Raw genomic sequence first — 20,611 nt, 5'->3', positions numbered from 1 at the left:
GCCCTTGAGCAGATTATGATTGACAGCGATGCTATAGGACATGGTAGAACTGCCCCTGTGAGTTTCCGAGACGGTAACTCTAAATGGGTAAAGCCATCTTTCTCCCACGGAGGGGCTTGTGGTTTTGAACTGATGACCTTGCAGTTAGCAACTCAGCATGCAACCCGGTAGGCCATTAGGGCTCCTTCTATCTTAGGCAGCTGGGAAGAAAGATCTGGACATTCCGTACTACTCATAACCCTAAATAAATAGCTAGATAAATTGGCCATGGAAAACTCTTTGGGGCACATGAGTCTGAAATGACCTGACTGCAGATGGTACTGACTTGGCTGCAGTTGGTTTTGTTTGGTTCAGTGTTTTCTTCCAGAATTGGCACTCTTCACCCAATAACCCCTCGTGGCTTAGTTGTTACTCGTTTGAGTGTGGTTACCAGGTCAGCAGTTCAAAACTATTAGTTGTTCTGAGGGAGAATGACGAGGCTTTCTACTCCCATAAAAAAAACTCTCAGGGGCAATTGTACTGTGTCCTCAAGGGCCACTGCATCTGACGTGACTTGATAGCAGTGAGTTAGGTCTGACTTAGCCTCCTCGGATGATGGTTTGTGGAGTTGATTGGGCTCACCCGTGACAGCAGTGTCTGATTTCCACAAGCATGACGCGAAAATGAAGACAAGGAATAATAGCAAATTCAACTTCTGTTGAAAAACAACAGTGGAGAAGTTTGCAGTTGATATTAAATTTGTGATTCATCAGGGATATGCAGCCTTAAACCTCTCTTCGCCCTGCAAAAGAAACAGGCCCGTGAGATCTTTATTAGGCCTTGTAATGTATGCGTGCTCTCCTCTCCTGAAAACATTCAAACCCCCAAATGAAACTCACTGCCATTGAGTCGGTGCTGATGCAGAGAAACCCTATAGGACAGGGTAGACCTGCTCGCTTAAGTATCTGACTGCAACTCTTTAAGGGAGTAGAAAGCTCCATCTTCTCCAGTGGAGCAGCGGTGGTTTCTAACTTCAGATTTGCAGTTAGAAGGGATTTTAAAAAGGCATGAAGTCCTAGAAGTAGTAGGAGGGTAGGACACTCAGTCCTAACACAGCTTCTGTACAACATCCCCAATAGTACACCCTACTGCATTGATCTTCAACTTATTTGATAGCTTGCTATTCAGATTATGTTAGTGTGGATAAACAATCAAAACAACCATAACATAGCACCCCCCTTCCCCAACCTACTGTGAGGCAGTTCTGACTTAGAAAAGCCCTAAAGGACAAACTGGAACTGCTCCTAAGAATTTCTAAGACCGTGAGTCTTCCTGGGAATAAGTGGCCTCCTCTCCCTCCTGAGGAGCAGTTGATGGGTTTGAACCATTGGCTAACCCATTGCTTCAGCATGTGGGTAGTGTCATGAACATTGTTATATCCTGTCAGTTATTGTTGTCTAACGGCAGTTTTATGCAGGGCATTGAAACCAGTTCAGCTGGTTAAATCATGGCCCACAGAGTGGCGCTGGAATGGATCCAAACTTTAAAGAATACGGGCAAACTTCCGTGCTAATTGTAATGAGAAAAACTATAGGTCAGTACTCCGCTAGACACGTGCCCTTCCTCTGAGAATAGCAGAGCATTGTGTGTGTTACACAGCACCAGGCACTCCTAAGAGGCCAAGACTCGAGCAGCGACGCCCGGTCCAGCGATGGCACTGACCACACTGCTCTGTGCGGTGCTCTCCCTGGTCCTAGGGATAACCCAGTGTCGGGCAGTGTGCTCCCAGCTCTCCTGTTGTGGGGCTTGGACCCATAGTTGTCCTCGTTCCAGCAAGCCTTCCTGCCACTCACATTTGAGCAGTCTGGGTCTGCTCAGGTTTTGCTCCCACAGCCGCAACTGCACTGGTTCGATCTGATTTTACAGCAGGTGCCTCCACCTGGAGCGCGGCCTCGAGAGGAGCCAAACGTTGTGAGTTACAAAGAGCTGTGTTGTTAGTTATGATCAACTGGGTCCCCCCTGACTCATGGCAAGCCCAGGCACAGGGACCAAAAGGATGCCCAGCCAGTGCCATGCCCACGAGAGGCTGGGGCTCACATATTGTGGTCCATGGGGTTTTCATTGACGGGTCGTCGGGATTGAATGACGAGGCCTTTCTTCCTAGCCTGTCTGAGGCTGGAAACTGCGAACCCCGGTCAGCTTGACAGCCGCACAGACGACTGCACTGATGGCCTCCGCGTTTCTGATGTGAAGGTGCTCGCCTAAGAACACTGTAAAAAACAGGCTAATGTCTGTCACTCTGTAAGTGGTGGCATAGGGGTCACTGTGGCCTGCTAACTGCAAGGTCAGCAGTTCGAAATCACCAGCTGCTCCACAGGAAAAAGACGGGCTTTCTACTCCCATAGAGAGTTACAGTCTTAGAAGCCTACAGGGCAGTTTTGTTCTAGCCCACAGGGTCGCAATGCGTCAGCATGGATTGGATTGCAGTGAGCTCCCTCCCCTTCTTTTTATTCATTTTTTGGGGGGCTCATACATCTCTTATCACATTCCATAATCCATCCATTGTGGCAAGCTCATTTGTACATTTGTTGCCTTTATCATTCTCAAAACATTTGCTTTCTACTTGAGCCCTTAATGTAAGCTCCTCATTTCCCACCTCCCGCCCTGCTTCCCCCTCCCTCATGAACCCTTCATAATTCATAAATTATTATTTTGTCATATCTTACACTGTCGGACATTTCCCTTCACCCACTTTTCTGTTGTCCATCCCCCAGAGAGGAGGTTATATGTAGATCCTTGTTATCGGTTCCCCCCTTTCCACCCCACCCTCCCTCCACCCTCCTGGTATCACCACTCTCAGCACTGGTCCTGAAGGGATCATCTATCCTGGTTTCCCTGTGTTTCCAGTTCCTATCTGTACCAGTGTACATCCTCTGGTCTAGCCCGATTTGTAAGGTAGACTTGGGATTATGATAGTGGCGGGGGAGGGAGGGAAGAAACATTTAGGAACTAGAGGAAAAGTTGTATGTTTCATCGTAGCTACATCGCACCCTGAGTGGCTTGTCTCCTTCCCTCGACCCTTCTGTAAGGGGATGTCCAGTTGCCTTGGGTCCCCAATCTGCACTCCTGCTCATTCACAGTGATATGATATTTTTGTTCTTTGACGCTTGGTACCTGATCTCTTTGACACCTCGTGGTTACACAGATTGGTGTGCTTCTTCCATGTGGGCTTTGTTGCTTCTGAGCTAGATGGCTGCTTGTTTATCTTCTCAAACCTTGATGCTCTATCTTTTGATAGCTGGCCACCATCAGCTTTCTTCACCACATTTGCTTATGCACACATTTGTCTTCAGTGATAATATCGGAAGGTGGGCACCCACTGCTTTTTGTTCTTTGATGTCTGATACCTGGACCCACCTCGTGGTCACACAGGCTGGTGTGCTTCTTCCATGTGGGCTTTGATGTTTCTGAGCCAGATGACCGCTTGTTTACCTTCAAGCCTTTAAGAACTCAGATGCTATATCTTTTGATAGCCGGCCACCATCAGCTTTCTTCACCACATTTGCTTATGCACGTATTTGTCTTCAGCGATGTCAGGAAGGTGTGCATCATGGAATGGCAATTTAATAGAACACAGTGTTTTTGCATTGAGTAAGTATTTGAGTGGAAGTCCAAGGACATCAAGTTTTAATGAGCTATATGTAGCATTCTTAATGATGGCCCTAAAATTGCAAGTAAAATAATATAGTAGTTTCCAAGAACTCACAATATATAAGATGGCCAGGATGGAATTAATGTAAGCAATAGATTTTAGGTAGGTTTTTTTCCCCTTCTAAATGACTAAATTAACTATTTTCTTAAAACTGCTAGAGACTGAATCATGTGGAAAATTTATGTATGCATGTGTGGTATTGCAGTGCTGAGTCATGTAGGCACAATCTTGTAGTGCTGAGTTTGGGCTGGAAAAACTAAGGTGGACAGAAGTAAATAAGATATGAAATCCCCAAAGAAGGAATTAATTATTACTTTAAATAACGAATTAATGTTTCTTTGCTACTTTCTTCTGGTCAAATCTTGAAAGAAAGCCCCTTTTGTTGGAGGAACTGGCACGCAAAGGATTTCTTTGCAGGTTGACCATCTGAAAGTATTGGAAGTGGTCTCCGCGTGCTAGAAGGTGAAATCCCTCCGGCAGAGTGGTTTCCGAAGGTGCACTGGAGAGGAAAAGAGAGGAGTTACGTTGACCCAGAGTGGAAAAACACGGAGGAGCAGTTCTCCCCAAAATAACACACATGGATTTCAGAAAAACAGACACTTCTTTGAGCGAATGCAATGAACTTTTTTCTTTCCAGCTCAGCTTAGAAACATGGTAGGGCACATTTGTTTTGAAAGGTTGCTTTGTCAGACACAGGTGTGCGTCTGACAGTGCGCCACTGTGTGGGGTGCGGCAAGAGCATGCTCGGAAGGTGTGCTTTCGAACAGATTTCGCATCATCCTGGTTTCCTTTCTTTTGTTTGATTATGAAACAATGGTTTGGTAATTTATTTTGTACTTATCTTTAGATTCTACAATGTTATTTGATCCCTTTTAAATGACGGGTCTGTTTAAGTTCTCTCTGGCTTTCTATGAAAATGCTCCCTCTGTGCTGATTCCATCTTTTCAGAAGCTGCTTGTTGACCCAGCCTAGCCGAGGCCAAAACATTTGATTTATTTCATGGCAGGCTTTTAAAAAAGCCGACATCACAAATTCCTCCAAATTAGTTTGCCTTTAGTGAACTAATGCCAATGTTTTTGGGTACACATCTATTAATGCAAATTGTAAGTGTAAAAAGTAAAAGAAGATGGCTTGTAATTTTAGTATAAAAGTCTTCGTGCATGCTAAAGAACATGACCTAGAACCCTGTGTGACCCCCATTGCAGAGCGCCGGCTGTGTGTGACAGGCCATATAAGAAAAGTTCAAAAGCCGGGGCTTCAGGAAAAGGACTCTTGAACTCACCCGTCCTTACATTATTCTCCCCTCATCGAAACCCACTGCCAGCACACAGTCCTGTTACAGTCTCAGAAACCCACAGGGGGTCGCTATGATTCAGCATTGACTCGATGGCAGTCAGAGGGAGTACTATTATCCCACATTTTATAGATAGAAAATGGGGACCTGGAGCGGTTAAGTCACAGCCTCCAGGTTACAGATGCCCAGGTGGCAAGGCTGAGTTATAAACCTAAGAGACGGATTCTACTGCCATAGAGAATTAGTAGCCTGGGTTTCAGGTTTTGACTAATGACCTTCTCATTCAACGGGTATTTGAATGACTGTTACCTGCCAGGCATGGTGCTACCCACGAGGGTGCAGGATACACAAAAAAGCAACTCGCCTTTGCCCTCAAGAAGCTTCCAGCCAAGTAGAGGAGATACAGGATGACCAGATACATGAAAGCGTAGTTTATGGTTAAAAGCGGATGCCCAGTATGAAGGGAAATGATACTTCACACAATGCGCTTAACGACACAACATCCAAACCCACTGCCTTTGGATCGAATCAGATTGATAAGTGACCCTATATAGGATTTTCAAGGCTGTAAATCTGTAAGATCAGACAGCCTCCGCTTTCTTCCTCAGGGCAGCTGGTGGGTTTGAACTGCATACCTTGTGGATATCAGTTCACTGCTTAAAACCCGACTGCACTACCAGGGTCCCTTCATAGAATTAAAGTGTCCCTGAATCTAATCAAGTATAGAAATGTGATAGTGGTCCAGGATGGCTGTGCTGGGCACAGTCCTCTCGACACTGTACGGCCTGGTGTGTCCCTTTCCACACAGAACACATCTAGTTATGGTGCTGGGAACACCAGCTCCAGAGGGTCTCACGTGCTGCCTAGCTTCTCTGAAAGGAGCCAGAGCACACAGCGACCAAGTATAGGCAGACCTCCCCACACACTAGCCGCCCGCCCGTACACTTTCCCTCCAAGGAGGACAGGGGCACTTGAGAGCGAACTGGCTGTCTCGAAGAGGAAGGAGTATGGTGTCGTCCTGTAGCTGGGTTGTCCATTGAGGCTTAGTAATTTGGCTAAGTGCTTCCTTCATTCCTTTAACAACCGACACTGAGTGTCTTGATTACATGTAAAACCCCTAAAGTAAACCGATTTCAATTCATGGCCCAGTGTGCACACAAGGCTGTAATTAGCAATACTTTTGCACAGCCAAACCAGAGTTTGTAGATTTTCCTTTTTTAATCTTTTGTCTACTATCTGTAATCAGGGCCAGTAGTTACAGCCTGTAATTCAGCTCCCCAGCAGTTGTGGTTTCCCCGCCTCCCTCCCTTCCCTGACCATCCCCAGTGACTCTGAGCCCCAAACCCAGGGTACCAGCCCTAGCAGGAAGCCCACCACTCCCAGGGTGGGCCCCGTGCAGCCTGCGTTATACCTCCTTGCATCTGGGTGCATCCCCTCCTTCCCTTCCCCCATCCTTTTCCTCTCTACTCAGACACGATTTTGGTAGTTGTGAAAAGGAGAAGGTTACAGTTTAGTGATGGTGCTAGGTTTAAGTGCAGGTTTAGTAATAGGTGCCCAGGTGGCAGTAGTGGTTACCGTTCGGCTGCTAACTGCAAGATCAACTGATCGAAACCACCAGCCCCCCTCAGGAGAAAGAAGGAGCGTTCTACTCTCATTGAGTTACAGTCTTAGAAACTCCAGGGGCAGCGCTGCTCTGTCTTAGAGGGACCCTGTGAGTCAGCATCGACTCTATGGTCATGAGTTTGGAGTTTCGAGAATAGGCCAAGGAGGTGCTATCGGCTCCCAGGGTCCAACCAAAACAGCTTTCCAGACCAGCAAGTGGCACCTGCATGTGGAGGCAGGGAAGGTATCTTTGCCCTAAAATGCTGCCTTAGTACGAGTTAGGTTATCATTTCCATGGATTATGTAGATAATTGAGTTTAATGGTTTGAATCCAGATAAAGCGAGAGTTTGTCTTGTAATGAAGGGATGCCTTTTCAGTTATTTTGTGTTTCCCAAACTGATGGTATTAGAAAGACATGATAGATGGACAGATTCCATATTCTCCTGCCCCCCAAACCACCTCTACATTTCTCCTTGTCTCTGTGCTGAGCCGTTTCAAGGCATAATATCCTACAAATGTCAACCTCCCCGTCAAGGAGTTCTTTATCTGTTGCTGGAACAAGGGCCCAGGTTGCCTCTCACTATTTTTCAGCCGAAGACAAAGATCAGACTGATTCAAGAAACTCTTAAGGCTTTTCTGCAGGCATGCAACAGTGGGGTTTGCTACCTCCAAACGGCTTCAACAGCCCCGTGAAAGCCAAGGAAGTCTTGCCCCGTGAACTATGTGAGAAAAAGCAGATTGTGCAATGATCTGAGGAAACAATACCCCAAACTATGTGAGAGAAAGCAGGTTTCGTAACCATCACCGGGAATAATTATCCATGTGCACTTCCCCAGGGTTTACCAGACCGCCATCCCCTGAAGCATCCATTGCTTATCTAAGTGGGGGATGGATGCTTCATGCCTGGCCTCCTAACTTAAAGGTCTTGCTCACCACCTCCCTGAGTTAGAGCATCCCTACTGATTAAAGCTGCAAAGGGATTTGCGCTGCAAGGGGGAGGGATTGCTACATTTTGGATTCCACAAACTCAATCTCAAGTTTTAGTTCTAGTATTTTGATTAACAGCAGGCTAACTCTCTCACCTCCTTCGTCCTAGCCAGTGCCTACCCCATTCCCGATTTCCTTTGGTTCTCGTCCAAAGGATGGGAATAGACACCCCAGCTTACAGACTGAAAGTAGAGCAAGAGGCGGTTGGGTGAGGTGAAGCCAGATCACGTTCTTTCTGGACTGCCACAGTTCTGTGGAGGCGGCGACGTGGACGACTGTCGCCTTTGGGAGTTGCAGTTCCAGGGAATGTTCTCTGAGAACAGGAATTTCTACTCTCCTGCTGTCCACAGTTTTATTTTAAATCTGCACAGTGCAGTTCTTAGAAATAATGTTGAAGGAGTAGGGGCTAGGGAGTAGTGTAAGAACATCTTATCTTACATAGTTTATAAACATTCCAAAAGCCCATAAAAAGAACATTTTTTTTTCGATTGGAGAAAATGTTTTCATTCACTTATTTCTCCTTCCCTCGGGGGATTGTATGTCTCTAGTACTGCATTAACTTTGTCAAGCACTTTCCTGTCGAGTGTCCCGTTTGATAGACAAGTCAAGTCTGTGATAGGGTGAGAAAGCAAGAGAAGCCTATAAACAAAGTCAGGTCACCACGTAGAGGTGGAGCTGGATCAGCAGTGGTTCTCAACCTGTGGGTTGAGACCCCTTTGGGGGTCAGATGACCCGTTCACAGGGGTCACCCGATTCATGACAGTAGAAAAATGACAGTTAAGAAGTAGCATGAACATAGTTTTACAGTTGGGGGGGGTTGCCACAGCACGAGGAGCTATATGAAAGGGTCGCGGCGTCGGGGAGGCTGAGAACCCCTGCTCTAGATGGACAACCGAGCTCTCTGCTTCTCTGGTACGAGGACGCTTCTCTTCATGCCCAGTGGTGACTGCTGGGAAGAGCCCCCAGAGAAACTGCGAACCAGACCAAACCACAGCACGAAGTCCAGACCCCCGCCCCCCCTCCGTCTTGTGGAGAGCCAGTCCTTGACGCTTCCCAACGTGGAGAGTGCGGCCTCTTAAAGAATCCCTGACCCTCACTCCAATCGAACATCTGAAAACACAATTTGAACGCGAGGCCATTCTTTGACATGGCCGCATCACGCTTTCAACACAACAATACAGAAATATGTGCTGGGTTTTTGCCCATCAAGCTGGCGGTTGACTTCTTGGAAGAGGGTTGCTTTGTCAAGAAGATTTGGATTTGGATGTTCTCTTGGGGCATGAAAGAAACTATGAGAAGATATGCCTAAGGGGTTGTGCTCATAAAAAAAACCACCTGGTCCTTTCTTTCTTTCTGAGAAATCCGTATTGCAGGGTTTAGGACTCTTCTGCCAAGGTTTGTGGTTGACGATCCCTGGCTGGCTGCGGGGGAAGGGCCCCTGCTGGGGTTTAAGGTCCATTCCCTAACGTTATCCCGAGGGCCTGTAGATCAACGAGCTGGGACGTAAGGCTGTACAATCACAAGCCTATGGTGTGTACACTCGCGCGGCTTGGGAGCCACTGTCTTCCAGGTGCCTTTTGCCCTTGGAGCTTTGCTGGGCCTCCTACCATGGTGATTGTAAATCCTCCATCCAGCTCAGGGAGAGCCAGGCAGGGCTGCATCTACCTGGAGTGCCAGGCAGCATCCAATTTATGTGCCCTTTCTTACAGATTCTTGCATCTCATGGGGGAAAGAGAGGGTTTCGGCTCAAGGGCAGAATAGATCTAGCAGTGCCCAGTCCTAAAATCTGTGGGAGTCTGTCCCTCTTTGCAGCTGACAGCATTGCAGAATTCCCCATGGGACAATAACAGAAACCCTATTAGCCAATAGTGTTGTTGGAATAAAATTTCCCCACTGCGATGCCTGGGTCCCACACTATAAAGTTACCTCCTGATTCCCTCTGCATCTTTACCACTTTTATGGCAACTGAACACACGCTCTTCATTAGGACCCGGGTGATATGGGGAATCAGCGTGCTGGAAATTATGCGGAATAGGTACCAGATGTTTGTGTCAATGTGGTATGTGGTGGTATTTTGAGTGCTTAAAGATCACGTATATTAAATGTGAAAATTACTTATTTTACCTCCCCTACCCCCCGAACAGTACCCTGCCCCCAAATAATTTGCTTCATGTTCCATGAGGTGTGACTCTGGTAATTTCTTTGGGGACAGATTAAATTGGAAGTGTGTGTAGCATATGCATCGGTTCCCGAGTGCCTTGTCTGCACTGTCAAGTCTTGGTGCTGGCCTGTAGCCAGGGTGGCCATGGGCTTCTGTAACTGAGACTGGAACGCTGTGTGGCAGCTTAAGGACACAGTGAGAGGGTGAGTCCATTTGCATTGCTTGCCCCCCCCCCCCTTAAGTAGAACTGGGGATTTAGACACTGATGTTACAGCCAAATCTCAGGGCCATTTCCCATGTGTCCAGAGATGCAAGTATAGTGAAAAAGATGTTTGGTAGAATGGGACATGAATTTATGCTTTCTCTTAACTTGCTGAATTACGTTAACTCAAAGATTGCAAGGGTGAACTTAGCAGATTCTAGCTATCTGTCTGTTTACATCTCTCCCAGCAGATCCCAGATGTGGATTACGGTCTGCCCTGTGAATGTGTTCACCAGGGATGGGAAAGAGCAGGAGAAGCAGGTTGTGCCTTGACATAGGTAGACAGGGAGAGCTGGGACTTGCATTGGAATCTGACAGGTCTAGGTTCAAATCCCACCCTGCCATTTACTGGTAGTGAGTGACTCTTGGCAAGTTATTTGGCTTCTCTGAGCCCCAGTTTTCACCACCCAACGTAGGGGGTGTTAGCACTGGCTTCGCCATGGTGTTGGGAGGATTAGAAGCCAGGTCTACAAAGTGTGTGGTCCAGAGAAGGGTAACTGCACACACAGAGCTAAGCCCTGGCTTATCACTGAGGGGAGGCCTAGGGTCCCACCCCAGACTTCACACCAGTACCCCCGGGGGCCCAGCTGCCGGACAACCCGCGTGGTGGCTGGAGCTCGCTTTGCAAAGGAGGCCGGCTTGTGGCCTTGGTCTGGGCACCGGGCAAGCTTCCCTCCACGTGCTGCCTTCTAGGTCAGTGCACGTGTTTAGTCAGCAGAAGTAGCGTCTGGAAGGTGAAGAGAGGCAGAGACTCCTTGACCTGGCTGCCAACGGGGGTGCAGTGACCGGGGAGAACCGAACCTGCCTGCAGGCCATGCGTGAGGAGGACAGTTACACACAATTAACAAACCAGCCAGTGAGGTTGTGAGGCCGGGTTTCTTGAGAAAGGAGAAACACAGTTCAGTCTTGAGGCCAAGAGGAAACAGATTTCTTTGGGAATATAACAACCCCCCAAATACTGGACAGACGCGTACAACATGGGAGGAGTAGACAGATACATGCAGAACAGGAGGCAGTACTGAGGTGCCCCTGGAGGGGGAGCTGTGTGTGTAGCACTTTACCGAGATACACACCCAGCCCAGTGCCTCGGAACCATTTGCTTAACCTGCTTGCACCCCAGTTTCTCGACAGTGTCCTGGGGTAGTACGTGTCTCGCGTATACCCACTTCATCGCGTGGGGATGTCTTTATCCTCACTTATCAGTGAGACTTCAGATAAGTTTCTATGAAAATGCCTTGTCGTGACGCAGCATGGTGCGGGGTTAACAGGAATATGTGCTCATGAATACTGGTGCTTCCGGCCTGTATCTTTCTTTATCATCCTGCGGTAACACAGCCCCTGCTGGGCTGACCGGGATGGTGACCAGAGCATCGCTTTTGCTCACTTGCTGCTGGCTGTGGGAGGAGAAGGCGTAGAAGAGGGGAGGACTGTGGGTTTCCGTCCGTAGCCGCAAGAGAACCTCCCGCCCCCTGAGGCTGTCTGTCGGTGAGGCCTGCACTTGCAGCTCCGTAACCCACAGGTGGCCACAAAAGCTAGCAGCGGAGCCAGACAGGGCCTCTGAGCATGTTCTCCTGGTGTCTGGGCCTCCGTGGCTGTGAGGTGGGTCTGCACTTGGATTCTGTGGTGGTCAAGAGAATCATAGCGGCCGGGTTACCTGTGTGGTGCAGCCTGTGGTGTGGCTCACCCTGTGCCCAGGCGGAAGCTGCTCTCAGAGAGACGTGGTCAGGCATTGGGTGGACAGATTATGGAGCCACTGTGAGGCCGAAGGGGAAGGAGGGAAATTGGTTCCTGTGGCGAGGCTGTGGTAGAAGGAGGGGGGCAGGAAGACTTGGGTCTCAGACAGAAGGTGGCAGATGAGGTTGGGGTGGGGGTTGCTGGGGAGGGAGGTAAGGGATTGGTGTGTCGCCTGGGGAGGTCGCTGCCAACAAAGTGTCTGGGAAGAGAGGAAAAACCAGGTTTGCATCTTTTGCCTTTGGTGTCAACTGAGGGTGGGGGAAGTCCCAGCTGGATTCTGATTCTTAGCAAGCATAGTGCTACTTCTTTCATCTTGATGTTCTTTCTTACTCCTTTTTCTAAAAATGTAAGATTGGTGTTTTTGTGATATTGGGTAAAGAGTGAAAGGAGCAACTAGGGGACGTGGCAGTGTCCTAGCATCGTTTGCTCTTTCCTTTAAGAATCCATTGTCTTGAAGAGTTTACATACACACACACACACACACAGAGCTATGTTTTCTTCTAAGAATTATCTGGTTGTAGCTCTCTATTTAGGTTGTGGATCCACGAGTTACTTTTTGTTTGAGGTAAGAGGTGTGTGTTTGTATGAGGTAAGGCGTGTGTGCGTGGGTGTGCGTGTGCACGCACGCATGCTCCATTATAGTTAAGAACTGCTGTAACAGATAAAGCAAGGAAGGCAGGACTTCATCTCACAAACTTCGAACACCAAAGCAGCATTTTGTTCTGTTGTACACTGGTGTTGCTCTGTCCAAAAACAGGCAGACTATTGAATGAGGCAGGAAGCATCAGAGGAAGGTGGAAGATGTACAGAGTCCCTGCACCCCAAATAACTTGTTGACATTCAGCGAGTCATTTTAGGAGGGATAGTGTGTGAGCAAGAGCTGATAGTCTTGAAGGAAGAAGCCCAAGCAGTACTGAATATATAGCCGTCTCTCGGAATTGATAGAATATCCATTGAGATGTTTCAGCAAATGGATACGATGCCAGCAGCCCCCGCTAATCTCTGTCAAGACACTTGGATGACAGCTGCCTGGCCAACTGGCGAGAAGAGACCCATGTGTGGGCCCACTCTAAATAAGATAACCCTCTGGAAAGTGGAAAGAATTGACCAACATCACTAATAAATAGTTGTAGCGGAGCTGCCAGACATTCAAGCTGGGGTTCGAATAGGGTGTGACGTGAGGGATACCATTTCTGGTGTCAGGTAGATCGTGGCGGGAAGCAGCGGAAAACAGAAAGATGTTTACCTGTGCGAGGCGTTCCACTCCCATGCTGAGTGACAGTCTCGGAAACCCGTGGGGGCCCTGCTGGTCTCTCCGAGAGGGTTGCCGTGACTCGGAGCCCACTCACTGGCAGGGAGTTTGGATTTGCGATGCAAAGACTTTCAACTGCGTGCATCACAACTGGTTGTGGACAACATTGCAAAAAGAGAATTCCAGAACACTGTATGGTGCTCGTAAAACCCGTAGGCCGACCAAGCGGCCGTTGTTTGAGCACAATAAAGGGAATCTGTGGTTTCAAATCAGGAAAGGGGTATGAAAGGGGTGTGTCCTTTCACCCTGCTTATTCAATCCCTACCCTCAAAAATATCAGAAGCTCGATTAGAAGAAGAAGAATGCAGCGTCGGGGTTGGAGGAAGACTCCTGAGCGACCTGGGACATTGCAGATAACATGACCTTAATTGTTGAGAGTGAAGGTGATTTTGAAGCATTTACTGAGAAATGCCAAATACCTTTAGTATGGACGATACTTCAACATACAGAGAATACAAATCCCGGGCCCATAGGCCACGTCGTGATGAATGGAGGAAAGAATGCGGTTGGCAGGACTTCAGTTTACCTGGATTGACTCTCACTGCCCATGGGACCGCTGCTAGGACCCAAACAACGTAGTGAGCTGGGAAACCTTCTGCAGAAGACCTCGCTGAGGCGTCTAAAGAGAACAGAGATGCTCCTTTGCGGACTCAGGTGTCCTTGTGTGTGTGAGAGCTAGACAATAACTGAGGAAGACAACAGAAGAATGTTTGCATTTGAATGGCGGTGTTGGTGAAGACTGTCGAAAGTCCCTTGAGCTGCCCGGAGAACAAATGCACGTGTCTTTGAGGGGGCACGGCCAGATTGCTCCTTGTAAGTGAGGATGGCCAGGCTCTGCCTCATGGACTTTGGACCTGGCTTCAGGAGGGACTGATTCCCGGAGGAAGACATCCCTCGGGGCAAGCTAGATAGTGGAAAAAGGAAGATTCTCAGCAAAAACAGAAGGACGCATTGGGCTGCCATGCTGGCCTCAAACAGCAGCCATTGTGAGCACGGTGCCCACCCAACAGCACTTCATTTTGTTGGACGGCGAGTCACTGCGCGGGGAATGCCCTGGAAGCACTTAGCAGTCGGCACCACGTGGCCAGGAGAGCTCATAGCCGCGAGGGCAAAGGGAGCCTGGCCCAGCCTTCGGGCGCCCACTAGGACTGCCCCCTCCCTCCTTGGCTGCTAGCTCATCCTCCGTGAATTTGCATGCCGGCCCCAGGTGCAGGTGAGTGGAGGGGAAGCAGGGGAGGGCGAGGGAAGCTGATGGCAAGGTTTTAGGGAGCGTGCGCTTGCGGGTGGACTCTGGCCCTCACAGTGGTGGTTCACTTGTACAAGAATGGCATGGAGAAATAATTTTCTTTGTGCTGACATGGCGGACAGGGTGAATTCATGGCGGGAAGCGATCCGACCCTCAGAGAGTTTCCTGTGCGAGAACCTCTCTCTATCCAAGGGCTTCTTTGCAGCTGGAGCGGCGCTGGAGACTTTCTCCGGAGCCCTGGGCTCTGAGTCTCCCAGCGGCTCTCTGTGGCTGCGGAGGGGCACGGAGGAGGGCACACAGCCGCCCTGCTTGCCTGGCAGGGGCTGGGGACGGGCTTCAGTGCCTCCTGCTTTTGCTGCCTGCCCCGCCCGTGCCTTCTGGGAAAGCAGCTGGGCAGAGTGCAGCAGCCGGAGGGTGGCAGTGATTACTAGAGAACGCTCCGACTTCGTTTCAGACTAGATAGGCATTATCAGCTGGTTAATTTCTGTCCCTCCTGAAATAGACTTGGAGCACCAGGCAGGCCGCCTGCTCCTGGTGGAGAGGTGCTGGCGCAGGGCTGGCCGGCTTGGAACCGGGCGCGCAGTCTCGACCTGGCTGCAGTCCTAGCGAGTATCTCAGTGATGTGGAGGAGCAACAGACACACCTCCATTCAGGTCTTTGACCTGCCTTGCCTTGGGATGGAAGTCTGTGTGTGTGTGTGTGTGTGTGTGTGTGTGTGTGGTGGTGGAGGTGGTGGTGGTGGTGGTGGTGGTGGTGGAGGAGGAGGTGGTGGTGGAGGTGAAGGTGGTGGAGGTGGTGGTGGTGGAGGAGGTGGTGGTGGAGGTGGAGGAGGTGGAGGTGGAGGTGGTGGTGGTGGTGGTGGTGGAGGAGGTGGTGGTGGAGGTGAAGGTGGTGGAGGTGGTGGTGGTGGAGGTGGTGGTGGTGGTGGTGGTGGTGGAGGAGGTGGTGGTGGTGGTGGTGGTGGTGGTGGTGGAGGTGGTGGTGGTGGTGGTGGTGGTGGTGGTGGAGGTGGTGGAGGTGGTGGTGGTGGTGGAGGTGGTGGTGGTGGTGGAGGTGGTGGTGGTGGAGGTGGAGGTGGTGGTGGAGGTGGTGGTGGTGGTGGTGGTGGAGGTGGTGGTGGTGGTGGTGGTGGTGGTGGTGGTGGTGGTGGTGGTGCCAGTGTTGTGTCCTGAAGGCCTAATCTCAGCTGTGGAATGGAGAAAGTAATAGCAAGTCCAGGGTGGGAGGTGACAGCCCAGTGCAGTGGATTCTCACGTCACTTAGCACCTGATTGTCCACATTTGGTTCTAAGAGCCAAATCCACGTGCCTAGAGCAGAGGGGGCTTTTGCGGTTGTTGGTGGTTTTTAAGTTCTCTGATTCATTTATTCACTTAACAGGTATTTTCTGAGCATCTGCTCTGTCAGAGGGCACTGTGGTGTGTACTGAGGATGTAGACATGAGTCCCGCAGCAGCCTCTGGAAGGCTGCTCACCAGCGCCAGAGGCTGTTACAGTGTCCACGAACCAGGAGAGAGGGCAGGAAAGATAGGCAGAGGAGGAGCTGCCCCTCAGCTGGCTGATGGGGGATGTTTGTAAGGGCAGGCGTGGAGTTCGAGTGGTAATGGAAGAGCCAGGGCAACCTCGGGTAAAGACATGGCCTTGAGAACCAGCGTGGTATGCTCGAGGGGGGTGGATAGGAAGGGACCGGATCAAGAATGGACTTTTGTAGCCCCCAAAGGCATTCAGGCTTCATTCAGTGGATGGGCTGTTCTCAAGGGAGAGAGGAGAGGCCATTTGCATGGGAAATAACCATAAAGTGGAACTTAGGAAAGGGAACCTTGATTTCATAGTGGCTCATGCCAGCTCAGCAGTTCGAAACCACCAGCCGCTACTCAGGAGAAAGAGGAGGCTTTCTACTCCCCAAAAAAGTTTGTCTTGGAAACCCACAGGGCAGTCCAACTCTGTCCTGTCGGGTTGCTAGGAGCCAGCATTGACTCGGTGGCGGTGAGTAGGCGGCTGGGAAGGTGGCACAGAGTTGGAGGCCCCCGGCGCCTTTAGGGAGCATGTCTAGGAGTCCTGGCGTGGTGCAGTCGTTAAATGGTCCTCCGTTTCCCGGATGCTTGCACAAAGGTGAGAGGCTCCCTAGAAGGAAGGCCTCCTCGGGGTAGGCCAGCCCTTCAGAACGCTGGGCACACTGCTCTACTCTGACACACGGGTGGCCACCCTGAGCTGATTCCGACTGGGTGATGACTGGCGTGGTTCCGGGTTGGCAGTAGGGCCTTCAGGAAGGAGCGATGGGGAGGAATAGACAGATTGAGTTTAAGGTGTGAGTCGTTGGAGGGAAGAAGAATGGGGAAGCAGGGACCACGTATGACCAGCACTGCTTTGTCTGTTTCAGGCTCCACTCCTGCCCACCCCCCTTCTGGAGGACTTTTTCTGACCCTTGGCTCAATCCCTGCTCTGTAACTCTGGCTCTGATGGCCTGTATTGCTTGTACTTTGGCTTTGCTTTCCCTAAAAGGGGGAAGGTCTTGAAATTTAGTACCGGAGTCTTGCTTTTGGGGGGCTGTAGTGTTATACTTGTTGGTTACTTGTTGGACTGCTAACTACAAGGCCAGAAGTTCAAAACTACCAGCTTCCCCAAGGGAGAAAGATGAAGCTTTCCACTTCTGTAAAGAGTTACAGTTTTGGAAATTCACAGGAGAAGTTTTATCCTGTCTTACAGAGTCACTATGAGTTTGAATCAACTCAAAAGCAGTGAGTAAGTGAGAGTGTGAGTTTTATACATAATATTACATTTCTATGCATAATATTACCAGGGGCTTAGGCAATTAATTCCATTTATCTTCCATTTTCTACTCAGAGAGGAAGGAACGGATGAATGCGGATGTCAAATGGGAGGTTTCCTCATCCTGGTGACTTACAAATACATATCAAAAATCACCCCAAAAATGTTCAGAGACTTCAGCTTTAGAAGACTAGGGTAGCATTCTTTTTCCCCTTATTTCGTTCTGGGAACAACTTACCGGAGAAGTTTCTTTATGTGCTGGCAGTGTTCTGGTCATCCAGAAAAGTCCCAAGGGTGGTATTCAGCTGGTTTGTGTTCAGCTACTACTATAAAGCTTGGTGGTTCAAACCCACGCATATGTGCCACAGAAGAAAGACCTGGCTATTACAGCCAAGAAACCCCGCGAAGCAGTTCTGCTCTGTAGTGCATGGGATGGGGGTGGGGGTCGCCATGAGTTGCAGTTGGCTCCTCAGCTGGGGGTTTGGTTTTGGAAGCTGAGTTCTTCATCGTTTCTGAGGGTTTGTGTTCTGTTCTCTCTAGGTCCTGAACCCGGGCCTCGCTGTGAACTGTCGCCCGTGAACGCCTCCCATCCCGTGCAGGCCCTGATGGAGAGCTTCACTGTCCTGTCAGGCTGCGCCAGCAGGGGCACAACCTCATTGCCGCAGGAGGTGCACATCCTGAACCTGCGCGCCACGGACAAGAGGCCCGGCCAGCCACCCACAGAGGTAGGCCCAGCGGTCCACTAAAGTAGGGTGAACAAAGAGGCCCTTCCTTCCGTTCTGGGGTCCAGCAAGGGTGCTGGGGAACAAGAAACAATGTATACTGGCGAGAGAAGGGTTTCTCTTTGGAGGGGTGACAGGACTCCTCTCTAGAGATTGCTTGGCTTCCCCTGTCCCCTCTCCCCCCATGTAGGCAAGAATGTTCATAAGAACTTCATAGTGGGTTACGAGTTGGGCTGTTCACCGCAAGATCAGCAGTTCGAAACTACCTACTGCTCTGTGGGTGAAAGATGAGGCTTTCTACTTTGCAAAGAGGTTTGATCTTGGAAACCCTGACTCGATGGCAGTGAGCTTTCTCTGTTGTTGTCTGGTTTTCTAAATTGCCCCTGTGGGATAAGGAAGGGGCAAGAAGAACATTCCTGCGGGGAGCAGTGGGCTCAGGACAAAGCGGGGAAAGAATAAAAGAGAAGGCACAGAGCAAGATGGGAAAAGACATCGCAGAGGGATGTGGCATCTTATTATTATTTTCAGAGATATTCTTCAGAACAGTCTCTCACACTCACCCCAGGGAGTTCTGTCACTAGCCTCATTTCACAGGTGGGGACACCGAGGTAGAGGTCACACCCTTGCCCATCATCACCACCTTCAAACTGAGGAATGGCCTCTTCTTTCCCGTAGTTCAGCACTGGCCAGGGTGGTGGCTGCCTGGCCATCCTGCTTCTTTTCGGAAGATACATCCCGCCAGCTCTATGCACGGTGTTACCCTGACTCCCTGTGTGTCCGACAGGTGATCATTGGAGCGGGAATCCCCCCCAGTGAGAGAAACAACAGTGTGGGCCCGTCACAGGGAAGTCCAGGGAAGCAGGCGAATGCAGTGGGAAATCTAGCTGTGAGCCTTCTCTCGTCAAGAAAGTTCATTTCCAGAGCCTCCCCACACGTCCTCCTCCTCCTCTTCCTCCTCCTCCTCCTCCTATTTTAGATGGAGGGGTTGATGGAGTAGGACAGGAGAGGGGAGGAGTTGAGAAGGAAAAACAACCCGATTTTAATCTCGAGAAAGTGTGTGGAGTTGGCGCTTTTCAAAGACAGATCATCTAACCTTTTGAGCCACGTTGGAAATTATTGCTAAAACTCTTGGTTGGTTGCCATTGTTTCTGCAACACATACTTCAGGTCAGCGCGCCTTCTCCCAGCACTCCGCCTGCAATTCTTCACTTCTGGGGGAGGGTTTGCGGCGGGAGGAGAGGAGGGCGCAGTTCCTATGAGGCGTTGCTGACTCCAGCAGTTCTTCGGCAGCCGTAATCACTCATTTTATATGTGCATCTCTCAGAGGCACCGAGGAGGGAAAGAGAGTCCGAAGCTGCTGTTATGGAAGCAGCAGCGGTGGCAGAGGGTGTTGGCTGTTAAGTTGTGCAGGACTGTGTGGGCTCCGGAAGTAAAGTCAACTAAGACTTCAGAAGTAAAAGAAAAATACCTGCAGGACTGACAGCAGGACGCTCCGCACTGGGTTTATTAGATGAGAGTGCGGGCACCTCAGGACATGGCCCTACTCAGCTGATCCCGGGGCCAGAGTGCATCCAGTGAGGAGGACTGGAAGTCAGTAGAAGGTAGTCGCTAAGATTTAAAAAGTGTTTCAAGTTCATTGCTTGTTGAAAACATGTACGGCAGAACATAGGCCAATCTAACCGTTTTGACTTACACGATTCAGTGTCCAACACTTTTCTAATAGCCTGAATGCTGTTCTTCTTCCTCTGTGTGTGTATGACTGTGATTGGGTGAACGCTTTGGAGATAGTTCTCACAATCTGCAACCGAGGTAAACTCCATTAGCTCCCTCTCTGGGAACCCTTACAAATTAGATGGTTGTAGTTCAGTCCTGTGTGAAATAAGATTTTTTCGATAATTGTATAAGGCTGGATCTTCTAGAGCAGGGGTCCTCAAACTACGGCCCGCGGGCCACATGTGGCCCGCCAATGACATTTATCTGTCCCGCCAGATGCTTTTTGCCCTGTTTTGTTTTAATTTCAAAATAAGATATGTTCAGTGTGCATAGGAATTTGTTCGCAGTGTTTTTTTAAACTATAGTCCGGCCCACCAACGGGTCTGTGGGACAGTGAACTGGCCCCTTGTTTAAAAAGTTTGAGGACCCCTGTTCTAGAGAAACAAAACCAGTGTTTAAGAAAGAACTTTCAAGTCCATGAGTGCCAGTCTAGCTGGAGGCCCCTCCAGACTCACACACTGCCAGGTGATGAGGCAGGTAGGAGAAGTGAAAGCTGGGAGATCACAGGCTGGTGGGTGCAGTGTCTCATGGATCTGAGGTCAGCAGGAACATGGCAGCAGGGTTCCAGCAGCTCCCAGGGCTGGAAGGCTACAAGGGCCACTCACCCCAACAGCCAGACAAGGAGATCCAAGTAAGCAGGAAACAGGAGAAGGGTAAGAAAGAGAAGTCAGTCCTCCAAAATGTGTCTTCACATAGGCCATGCCCCCAAGGAGCCCTGTCCCAATTGAGAGGTTGGTCTCCCCTGCTACCTTCCCAATTCCATTTTGCCTTGTTATTATACAGACTCTGTACAACAGAACAGAACACTGCCCAATTCCGAACCATTTGTCCCCGTCTTGGCTGTGTTTGAGTGCCTTACTGCAGACACTGCGTCCATCTGCCTCGACGGCCTTTCTCTGCTCCTTGACCGCCAGGCGGGATCTCCTTCCCCCAGGACTCTTCCTTCCTGAGAACATGGCCAAAGTCAGCGCGACAGTCTCACCACCCTTCTGAGGCGCCGTCTGGCTGTACTTCTTAGAACAACCGTGGGTCACCCTGCTGGCATCGCTTCCAACAACAAAG

The 20,611-nt window shown here is 49.9% G+C and overlaps 1 protein-coding gene across 1 annotated transcript in view; it reads left to right on the top strand.

The window, feature by feature from the left end:
• TGFBR3 (transforming growth factor beta receptor 3) overlaps positions 1-20,611 on the top strand; it is a 218,802-nt gene that overhangs the window by 71,112 nt on the left and 127,079 nt on the right. The window contains exon 3 of the mRNA XM_075558367.1: positions 17,596-17,780. Within this exon, the coding sequence (XP_075414482.1) occupies positions 17,596-17,780 (185 nt within the window). The remainder of the gene's footprint in view (positions 1-17,595; positions 17,781-20,611) is intronic.

The sequence above is a fragment of the Tenrec ecaudatus genome, chromosome 1 (genome assembly GCF_050624435.1).
Source record: "Tenrec ecaudatus isolate mTenEca1 chromosome 1, mTenEca1.hap1, whole genome shotgun sequence".
NCBI lineage: Eukaryota > Metazoa > Chordata > Mammalia > Afrosoricida > Tenrecidae > Tenrec > Tenrec ecaudatus.
Note: the sequence above shows the minus strand (reverse complement) of the source record. Positions and strands in the feature narration are given on the sequence as shown.